The 11,250-nt window shown below is 36.0% G+C and overlaps 2 protein-coding genes across 2 annotated transcripts; both read right to left on the bottom strand.

Annotated features, from left to right (window-relative positions):
- Nucleotides 1-3,887: 3,887 nt before the first annotated feature.
- On the bottom strand, nt 3,888-5,515 carry LOC100818800 (E3 ubiquitin-protein ligase SGR9, amyloplastic). The gene is made up of 2 exons (XM_041008077.1): nt 4,472-5,515; nt 3,888-4,197 (listed from the first exon to the last, which is right to left on the bottom strand). The coding sequence occupies exon 1, from the start codon at nt 5,252-5,254 to the stop codon at nt 4,472-4,474; it is 783 nt and encodes a 260-aa protein (XP_040864011.1). The 5' UTR covers nt 5,255-5,515; the 3' UTR covers nt 3,888-4,197.
- Nucleotides 5,516-5,823: 308 nt separating this feature from the next.
- Nucleotides 5,824-10,140, bottom strand: LOC100796404 (pentatricopeptide repeat-containing protein At2g37310). The gene has a single exon (XM_003541350.5). It carries the CDS (start codon nt 9,664-9,666, stop codon nt 7,663-7,665), a length of 2,004 nt encoding a protein of 667 aa, XP_003541398.1. The 5' UTR covers nt 9,667-10,140; the 3' UTR covers nt 5,824-7,662.
- Nucleotides 10,141-11,250: the final 1,110 nt, after the last annotated feature.

The following is an 11,250-nucleotide window of genomic DNA, read 5'->3' as shown; positions in this document are numbered from 1 at the left end:
TTAAATTTTAAAAGTTTTATTTTTACTCATTATGTTTTTGAAAGTTTTATTTTATTCATTTTTTATTATATTAAATTTTGAAATAATTAATTTAAAATAATGAGACTAAAAAATGTCAATGTGTTTTTAAAACAAACTACATAATTTGTTTTTAAAATACATGTAATGATATTTTTTAGGCACCACTATTTCAAATTAATTATTTTAAAATTTAAAAGTTAATAAAACACTAATATTTTTAACAAAAAATAAAAGAAATGATCAGAATAAAAATTTTAAAAATATAAAAGATTAAAATAAAATTTTTAAGACTTAGCATATTAAAATAAAAAAATATTCAAACATAAATAATCAAACGTGATATTTAGAAATAAAAATTATAAAGGAAAGTTGAACAATGAGATTGGTACTTTTGCATAGGAGCAAATTCAATTTAGTTTGGGGCTCTCTTGTTTGGTCTCATGGTGTAGTCGGGTAAAGATTGGGTATGAAGATATTTGGGTTGTTGCTTTGTGTACCAGTCATATTGCTTATGCACCGAACAATAAATGGGTATTTCGAAAATATCCATGTCTATTTTCTTCTTCCTTTTAGCTTTTTCTTTAACATTTTTATCGCATTCATTTGTTCATTGTGTTGGTTTCTTCTTATTTTTTTCATTTTCGTGAGAGAAGAGGTGCATTATGGTCGTTTCGATCGAGGTGAAAGTATTATGGAGGTACGTCGACAAGTGGTGGCACTAATATGACAAAGTCAATGGTGAAATCAAGAAATATTTTGCTAATGTTGAAAAAGCACAATGTCAATAGTTATATAACAATCAAACAAATATACGGTGCAAGAAGTGCATATCATTCTTCCATAAGAGGTAGTGATACTAAAATACAACACCTAATGATGTTTCTTCAACAAGATCAATATATTCACTGGCATAGATTAAAGGATGAAAATGTTGTACGTAATATCTTCTGGTGTCATCATGATGCAATGCATGTAATTTGGTATTTTTTATAGATAGTATCTACAAAACAAGCAGGTACAAACTCCCGTGATTTGACTTTGTTGGTGTGACACCAATGGGGAAAACATTTATTTTTCCTATTTGGAGGAAAAACATCTAAATAATGTGGTATGGACTCTAAAACGGTTTCGAGGTTTTTTTCTCATATATGATGCCCTCCCTAGAGTTATCGTTAAAGACAAAGACCTACTATTGATGAATGTAGTGAAAACTATATTTTATGAGTGTACTAACTTGTTGTGTAGGTTTTACATTGACAAGAATGTCAAGACAAAGTGTAAATCCTTGGTTGGTCAAAAAATGCATGGGATTATGTGATGGATGACTCGGGAACTTTGGTTGATTGTCCTTTTAAGAATTGGTTCGATGATTGTCTTAAGAAGTTTGAAATTGTTTATTCACCTTGGACAATATTTGTTAACTGTGTCAACCAAACATGAATAATTCTCTACAAAGAAAAATTTAATATTTCAAACAATATTTCAATCAATTAATATTTAATAATTCATAAACAAAAAAGAATTTTTTTATACATATTTTAAAAAAATATTTTTATTACTTTTATATAATCAAATTAACTTCTTTATTAAAAAGCAACTTTAAAAAAAATATAACTATTTAAATAAAATAACAAAAAAATATGACTCCTTGCCTATTTTTGTTACAAAAAAACTAATATATAAGAAATATATTAATATATTTATAATTTAAAAAAACAATAACTATTTAAAAACAAAAATAAAAATAATATATTTATAAATAAATAAATAAAATTAAATATTTTAAAAAATAAAAATAATATATTTATAATTAAAAAATAAAAACATTAAATATTTAAAAACAAAAATCAAAATAATATATTTATAATTACAAAAAGCAATAACTATTTTAAAACAAAAATAAAAATAATATATTTATAAATAAAAAAACATTAACTATTTAAAAACAAAAATCAAAATTATATATTTATAATTAAAAAAACATTAATTATTTAAAAACAAAAATCAAAATAATATGTTGATAATTAAATAAAAAAAAGCATACGGATTGGATAATCTATATGCGTTATATGGATTCCAAATGCATACCAAACACCAATGACGCTGTCAAACGCTTACCTCAACAGCGGAAATAGCACGACAGTGGTGGACACGGCCTAAACGGTGCCCATGGAAGCAGTGGACTACGACGGCGTGGCGGAGAACATACCAAGAATGAAGACGAAGAAGCTAGCAACTTAAGGCATCATACGGACTGAATGAGGGAGCCTAGTTTTTAAAATTTAAGTGAAGGACATTTTTGCCATTTCACTTAAATTGCTGACTACACAAATAATGGGGCTGGGTGTACCTAGCAATACCCAGATGTTTGGGCCCAATTCCCATGGGCTTGGATGGGCTATTACAGGATCCTCAGCGTGATGCTTGTCGGCTGCAAATATGTCTTTCTTGGTATGGGATAGAGATTGGTGTGTGAACTTGATGAACCATGTGGTTTTCGTAAGTGGGCTCGATGCTATTGAAAATTTTGAGTAGAGGTATGTGTAGGGAACTGATAAAGTTTCTACTTTGTTGGAATCTGAATTTGTCACTTCTGTTAAAGATAAATTTTTTTTATATAATATATAATTTCTAAAACAAAGGTAGCTTGATATATTGTAATAATATAAATTATGTTGGTTAAGACATTTTAGTTAGCTTTTAATTTTTTTACTATCAGAAAAGCTTGTTTGATTGTTTGATAAACAAGCTTGTAACTTCTAATTTTTTATTTTTTTATTTTATTTTCAATATATTTGTCATTGTTTTAATCAAACATTAAATTAATTATTTTTCATTGTTTTAATTAAACAGTAAATTAATTATTTGCATTTCCAATTATCCTTTTTCAAAATGTATAGGGGTGTTATCGTGAGTTTGTTGGAGTGCAAAAAGAAATGCCCGAAAAGGCAAATAAAGTTGCGAATAAAACCATGCTAAAGGCGAAAGAAGATACGCCATTGAGCCCGAGATTGCACAAGCCATCTATCTATTTATGGGCTAAATGGTAATTGTCCTATTCGCTCAACATTAAACCATTTCTTTTATTATATGGATTAGTGTATTGGACTTCTTCGGCAACTCTATTTCCCTCAGTCCATACCATTAAAAAAAAAAAAAAGCTTTTTCCATTCTTAATTTATTTTCCTTACCTTTTGTCAGTTATTTCCTATCCCACCTTTTCCATAAGGAGTAGAAGTGATGTTCAACAAAATACGAAAAAGTGTAATGTCCAAGAGAAGTGATGTGCATAACTTTTTCCTTTATCCCAGTTTGGCAAAGTAGCAAATGAAGAATTGGGAATAAATTTAACTGACGATTCTAAATCTAATACAGTCAAGAAAGGTTTTACCAGATAGCAAGATGGGTTTCTATACTTGGCTTGCCCAATTGATTAGAAAGAAAATAAAAATTGAACGATTCTCCCCTTCACTGTCTACCGTACATAGCCAAATAGTTACAGATAGAATGTTTGCCAAGCAAAAGGAAAAAGCCGAGCAAGATTGGTTTGTCAGTTTTAGCGACATCAAAATAATTGCACGAATTATGAGCCTATGAGGCTTGTAGCAACTTAGCAATTAATGCAGAGAAAACTGTTAGCAACATATTCCTCCTAAGATATATTTTATATCATTGGTTATAATTTATAAGAAATTACACAATCAAAAAAGAGAGAACTATTAAGTAACAAGTGAAATCTAAAAAAAAAAAATTATGATTTTCAATAAATTTAATTATAAAGATTATGTTAAAATAAATGTGTTAAAAAGAATATAAACAAGATTTCTATTGATGCAAATCAACTGGCAACAATGAGGAACACATTGTGAAAATGAAATCTATTGCAATTTTATTGGTTCTATTGACATATCACATATCTATCCGAGTCTTACACTGTCTATACATTGAGAACCTCACTTGTTGTACATTTTATCTATCCATCCACTCATTTGGCCACACAATCATACCCTTCGCCCTCTACCACAGGAGTCCCTCTCTTAATTCAAAAACATCAAATAATCAAAACAAAACCAACCAAGCACCACGTCATCTACTCATCACAAAAAAAAAATTAAAAAAATCACAAGGCCAAGACTGTGGACCTCACTACCCTTCTTCAAATCGTTTGAGAAGTAACTACAGTAAGAAACAAAATAAATAACAGTACAACATTAACTGACATTTAAAGTAACGTTGTTTCTCTCCCGCTAAGGTACGAGATTAATCAATTAGAAAGATACTCTAACCATTTATAACCGCTAGATGTAAACCAACGGTGGATATCATTGTTGGATGCAATGGTGGTTAAAGAAACATCATAACATATGTTTAAGACAAAAATAATTTTATCTACTAATCACAATCATTATTTTTGTATTCATTTTTATCCACTGCAACATTTTCAACTGACCTATGAATCTTTTGCAGTCATTTTAACCAAGACTTCCCACAGCCGTTGGATCTCTCCGAAGACATCATCGGACGGCAACCGAAACCTGCAGCAAGGACACGTGTTCCTTTTCCCCAGCCACGGCAAAATACACATCCAATGAAACAAGTGTTGACATGGCAACTCGCACACGTCCCTTCCTATTCCCATCTCCTCCTTGCATATCACGCACTCCCTCCCACTGTGCCTCACCTCCACCGACGGCAGCGCCACCATTATCGCCGCCGAAGCCGCCTCCTTCCCTCCGCCGCAATTCAGCGCACCCACAAGCCTCCAGCACCGCGACACCGTCTCAACGAAGGGAATCATAACCGTCCCAAGGGGTGCAAGAGAAACAGTTAACAACGAATCAGAGAACACTTTGCTCAAGTTTTTTCTCCATTCGGAGAACGGTGCCTCGAGGGCATGTGGGTTGTGGTTGTGCGTTTCGCAGAGGAGAAGGAGGAGCAGCGCGGCGTCGAGGTCGCGCTGCCGTGTGGTGGTGGACAGAGGCGGCGACGTGGCGGTGAGGAGGTGGAGGGAGGAGAGGAGGTGGCGGGCGATGAGGAGGGTCTTCTGGGGGAGTGTGAGAGTGTGGAGATGGTGAAGGGTTAAAGAGAAGAGCGTTGGGGAGGAGAGGAGGGAGGAGAGGCGGCGATGGTGGTGGTTGGTGGCGGAGATAATGGAGCGAGTGAGATCTGAGAATTGGGAAGGTGTGAGGGTGGAGAGTGCAGCCATGATGATGGTTGATGTTGTTTCTTCCATTGTGGGATCATGTGCCTTGGACTTTTGCTTTTTCTGAATATGAATGAAGAAGAATGTGGCTTTTTATGTACGTGTGTGTGTGTGTGTGTGTGTTACCGATTATTACTATAATAAATAGACAACTAGGTCTTGCACTCTTTACTTGTATTGACCAATGTGTCCTTTGTTTCTGTTCCTTTTTCTAACTTCTACCGTCATAAGACTACAATATGTCTTTTAGGTCGGTTGTCCGTTACATATTTCGAAAGATGGGATTGGATACGCTAGTCTTTGACCTTTAACTTCATCTTTCTGTATGTCGAAGACTGACTCACTAGCAATGATTTCGCAGACACTTGAGGAGGTAATGATTCTAATTTTAATTAGTATAACTGTATAATTGTCGTGTTATTATCAAATTAAAGTAAGTAATAAATAGATGTATCCGGCGAAGAAAATATATAGAGGGGATATTTTTTGGTAATAAATAAATAAAATCTATCTACCACTCATTCTCAGTCATTAATGCTTCAAAATATTCTGTTGTACATTACAATCATAGTCAAACATGTAATAAAATGGAAAGAAAATGAATAACAGTCTTTGACTTGTCTTTTATAGTAGTACTAGATATTTTTCACAGCGGGTACATGTTCTAATGTAAAATTTGTAGTTAAAAATAATTTAAACATATTTTCATTGTGTTCAATAGTTCAAAATTTAATTTTAATTAACCACAAATTAATCAGCAAAGAGTGGAGGTAGGATAGATTGTAGATTACCTGATTTAGTTACTGAAGGCGGTAGAAAATCTGGAAGGTTTTATGTGGGATAAATAACAATGGTGTGACACTTGTGGACATGGTATACCAAATGAAGTGGCAGCGTTTGTCCACACGTTAGTGTCCAGAGCAAGCACGTTTTCTTACTCTAGTGCTTTTCATTATCTCTTCCAGATGTTTTCTCTCGACCGATTTTGCTAATGTCAACAATACAAGCAGAAGAGTAACTTCCTCCCTTGGCCCATGCCCGTGGCTCGTTCCTCTTGTCACTAAATCGAATACATCAAACAAAACAATAATGCATTTCCGCTGTAGAGGAATTAGGCATCTTCATTTTCTCATTCTTCGTATACATGCACAAATCCTAATTAGTGGAAACCTGGCAAACTGCTTTCGTGATGTGAATGTGAAAGGGATAATGTATTTCTAGGATCATGGGCATTTTGGACAAAATATTATAAGGCCTCGTAGCCATTGGCCCATTACCTATTGTTGAGAAAGATGGCATTATGGTGGCAAACCAAGCCATGATTAAAGGAAAGGATATTGAACAGATCTCGTATGCTTTATTAGCAAGAAAACTATTTTCGAGACAAGAATGTGGTAAAGATGTGAAAAGGAAAAGGTGCATGCAAGACAAGCCCCACTAAAAACGACTACAAATAAAACAATTATGCTTCCTGTGTTAAATTCCAACTGGCATCGCCAAAATCAATGTTCAATGCATTCCTAAGTCTCATCTCACCAATTTGGTGTTCTCCCAAAAAATCTTCTGGCTATTTTCAACAGAAAGTGTCCCTTTTTCTAGCTTTTCACAAAATATTAGGTCCCCATCTCATCGATCCAAGCCGTATCTACCTTAATGCCATAAATCTGAAAGAGAAAAAAGTATTCATCCTGATAATCGGGGATCCTATGCTCGCATAACATGATCACAATGTAGTTTTCCTTTTACAATAAATCAAACTACTTATAGAAGGGAAACTCGCAAGTTCCCATACGATATCTGGTTTGCAGCAAGCACCAAGCAGCAGATGTTAAAACCCCACAATACACGTTGCCCTTATTACATTCCCTTTTGCATCTCAACTTCACCGTGGGGCCGCCTGTGAGTTTTCCCCAAGACCCACTTCAGTAGTGTGTGTTTCCTTTGGCCTAAAAAACGTAGTTAACCACAAGGAAGCCCCTTTGCTATTAAAGTTATAACTGCCAGCCAGAATGCAACTTTTTCTGCTCAAATTCAGAGTTTACTCACAAGTCACAACCAACCTGGATGGAAATCAGAGTTGATTTATCAAACAATGCAATCTTAACTGAACTGACAAAGCAAGGGTAAGATCGCAGTCCTTCATTACCCAAAAGAAAAATAATCAAGTACTCCTTGGAGCCATGTGTTTCTTAGCCTAGACTAACTTGGGTGAAAAACAGTAACCAGCAGGCAATGCATAAATTTCTTCTATAGACACTCGAAAAAAAGGAGAGCCTGATTCTTGACCTTGTGCACCCAGTAAAGCTTCATATTTTTGCTGAGTATTGAGATACAGGTGATATCTAGTTTCTGCATCTCAGAAGTTGAGTGGTCTCTTTTTGCTCTGGCCATACCAGAGGCGAATGATCATTTCAGTGCAAGTTATCACATGTCAGTTATTAACTAAAAACATTCTCATAATCTAACTCTTCCTGTAATACACATCCTTCTTCCCTCATCAAACCAAGCAACCCTTCCAGCAATGCATAAATCTCATCAGATCTTCCATTTGACACATCCTTGGCAATGAAACTCAGTAGCCCTCCACTCGTTTCAATCCAGCTACTTCCACGGATCTTTTGTAACCCAATTACTTTCATTCTTTCCCTAACCTCACCAGCTTGTTCCCATTTCCCTGCATGTGCATATAAATTGGCCATAATGATGTAATTCCCAGTATTTTCAGGCTCAATCTCAAACAAATGATCACAAGCAAACTTGCCGATTTCAACATCACCAAAAACAGAAGCCCCGTGTAGTAGAGGACCCCAAACTTTAGCACTTGGTTCAATTGGCATTTCAGAAATGAATTGCACTGCTTCTGAGAGCTTACCAGCTCGACTAAGAACACCCACCATGCAAGCATAGTGCTCCACCAAAGGTTGAATGCCATATTTTGAGGGCATCGAATTGAAGATATTCCAAGCTTCATCAACCAATCCAGAGTGAGCACAAGCTGTCAATACAGAAGTTAATGTCACCGGGTCAGGTCGAATTCCCTTATCTAGCATCTGAGCATAGAGACCAAGTGCCAAACCAGCATCACCATGAGCAGCATAAGCAGATATAATTGATGTCCAAATTATCAAGCTCCTACTCTGTGATAGATCAAAAACCCACCGTGCCCCACAAATACACCCCAACTTTCCATAAGCATCAATAATAGAAGTTGACACATATACATTTTGCTCATAACCTCTCCTGATAGCATAACCATGCACCTCTTTCCCTCCTCGCAGGTTTGAGAAGTACGAAAACGAAGGAAGAATGCTAGCAAGTGTGACAGCATTGGGACTCAAACCAGAACCCTGCATTTGCCGTACCAAATCAAAAACCCCTTCAAACTGCTTATTCTGAACCATACCAGAAATCACAGCATTCCACATATTCAATCCAGGGTTCTCCACCCCTCGAAAAACACCCATGGCATCATCAACAAGCCCATAATCCATGTACCCCGAAATAATTGCCCCATAAGTAACCTCGTCCTTCTCACGCATTCCCTCAAACATCTCCCGCGCATAATCCAACCTACCACACTTGGCATACATAGCAACCACAGCATTGGAGAGCGAAACATCAATCTCAATTCCACTCTCCTTCACGAAACGGTGAAGCTCCATTCCAAACGCAAGGTCCATGGACTGTCCACACGCCTGCATCACGCTCACCGCCGTAACCACATTGGGTGCAACCGCGGAAACATTCAACATCTCCAAGTACAACCTCTTACACTCATCATATAACCTCCTCTGAGAATACCCACCAATCATCGCGTTCCACGTTACGATATCTCTCTCGGACATTCCGTCGAACACGTGCCGCGCAAGCCAAACCTCGTCGCACCTGCAGTAGCACGTGATCAACGCGTTGAGAACGAAAATATCAGAGTACAACCCGCGTCGAAGGATTAAACAGTGAACCTCTTTCGCCAATTCGGGGCTACAAAAAGACGAAGCTAAGGCTTTCAAGACGCAGGATATGGTGAAGTTATCGGGGGAGGCGTTGGGGGTTGTGGAGAAAGTGAACGACCCGAAGAGGTTGAGCGCGTGGCGGAACATGCTGTTGAAGGAGTAGCCGAGGAGCATGGCGTTCCACGTGAAGGTGTTTCTGTGGGGGGTCGTGTCGAACACCTTACGCGCGAAGTGCGCGTGGTTGGATTTGGAGTAGAAGAGGATGAGTTTCGAGGCGAGGAAGTTATCGGGTGTAACGGAGAGTAGGATGAGGCGAGCGTGGAGCTGCTTGCCCTGGCGGAGGAGGCGGTGGTCGGAGCAGTGCTGGAGGGCCGAGCCATAGGCGGCGAAGTCGACGCCGGGGGGGGAGAGCCTTCGTCGGAGGTTACCGGTTACTGTCGATTGTGTTTGAAATTGAAGGGTGGGTGCCACCAGGTTACGGATCCTCATTCATTTGTTTCGCGAGGCACTTTCGAAATTCGAATTTCTCCTAGTTTTTCTGTTCTATATTCAACAATTATAAAAATATTTTGGGCTGGGCTGAGGCCCAATTAAGTGTTTTCGTGGCCATACGATTTTGTACTGAGAAGCTCGTGATTCGGTTTTGCTTGATTCTTAAAGCTAATCAAGATCTAGTGAATAGCCGATAGCACCATTCACTCGACAACAAAAAAAGTACACATTTTGTTATAAATATAAGAATGTTAATTATTGAAGGAGAACTTAACTAAGATTGTGTTAAATATTCAGATATAGAGAATTTTAATGTCTATAATAATTATATTTAATTTGAGAAGAATTATTTTTAGTAAAAGATACCTGTAATATGTTCCCAAAAAAAAATTTATATTTAACTAAATAGGTGCATTTAGTTTTAATCCACATTTTAGGTTAAATAAGTTGACCAGTCGAAACAGACAAACTTGCTTAAGCCACTCTATCTAGGCATCTAGCCATCAAAATGCAACCCAAAATGTATTTGTGGTCAGATTACTCAAAAAGTTAATTAAAATAAAATAAAAATGATAAATTTATAACACTTTTTTATTTTTAATATATATATATATATATATTCTCAAGCTCGTTCTAAAAGGTGTGTTTGTTTTGAAGAAGAGAAATTTTATACTTTATTCTGGGAGATTTATATCTTTTACATTCTATTTTAATTCAAAAATTTATTTTTTATTTTTCTCGTCTAAACTAAATACACTCAAAGTGACGGGTTCTAAACAGAAGAATAAAATTAAAACCACTTAAACAAATTTATGCACGTACAAAATATCTAAACAACTAAAATAAAAATCAGGAATAAAGGACACTTAGCTGACTATTCAAATCATCCACCAAATGAATAATTAAATTTCTTTTTTAGTAAGGTATCTTCGTTACGAAATTAATTAGAAGATTATAGTTATGAGATTGGATGAAACCTTTCATGAATAATTGTAGAAAAAGAGCTAAAAAGAAATGAACTTTTTTCATAAGTTAACTTAACACAACATATCTATTTAACTTATAAAAAAAATTCTCAAATTTATTTTATCTTCTGGTTATATTTTTTTATAAGTGCCAACTGAAAATTTTATTCAAATTCAGTCTAATTCTTTAAATTTAGGTAATGTTTAAGCAAAGTTAACTAAAGCATCATATTGCGTCCTGGTCAATCATTTTGGAAGCATCCCAACATAATATACCACTAACTAATCAACCATATCATTTATGTTTGATTGCATAGAAGATGCCAAATCCTGCGGAGCATGTTGATTTGGCACGGGTAGTAACTCCACGAGATGACTCACATTCAGGGGAAGGTCGCTTCTGCATTTCACCAATATAACATTTGCATTTAGACCACCCTTTCCCTGGACACTTACTTTACTATGGAATCATTCCTCTCCAAAACAACGCCATTTCAGAACCACATATTCCACCCACATGTTCCTTTCACGGGAACGAATTTCTCATAGATGGTGGAGTTTCTGAAGGGCATGTTGTGTTTCTGGCCGTGGTCTTGCCCTTTATGGGGAAGCTGGG

Source organism: Glycine max, chromosome 13, assembly GCF_000004515.6.
Source record: "Glycine max cultivar Williams 82 chromosome 13, Glycine_max_v4.0, whole genome shotgun sequence".
In the NCBI taxonomy this organism is placed as follows: Eukaryota; Viridiplantae; Streptophyta; class Magnoliopsida; order Fabales; family Fabaceae; genus Glycine; species Glycine max.
This window is presented reverse-complemented; position numbering and strand designations above follow the sequence as displayed.

Excerpts from the sequence above, each read along its gene's own strand:
- LOC100818800 (XM_041008077.1), bottom strand. The coding sequence starts at position 5,254 with ATGGAAGAAACAACATCAACCATCATCATGGCTGCACTCTCCACCCTC.
- LOC100796404 (XM_003541350.5), bottom strand. The coding sequence starts at position 9,666 with ATGAGGATCCGTAACCTGGTGGCACCCACCCTTCAATTTCAAACACAA.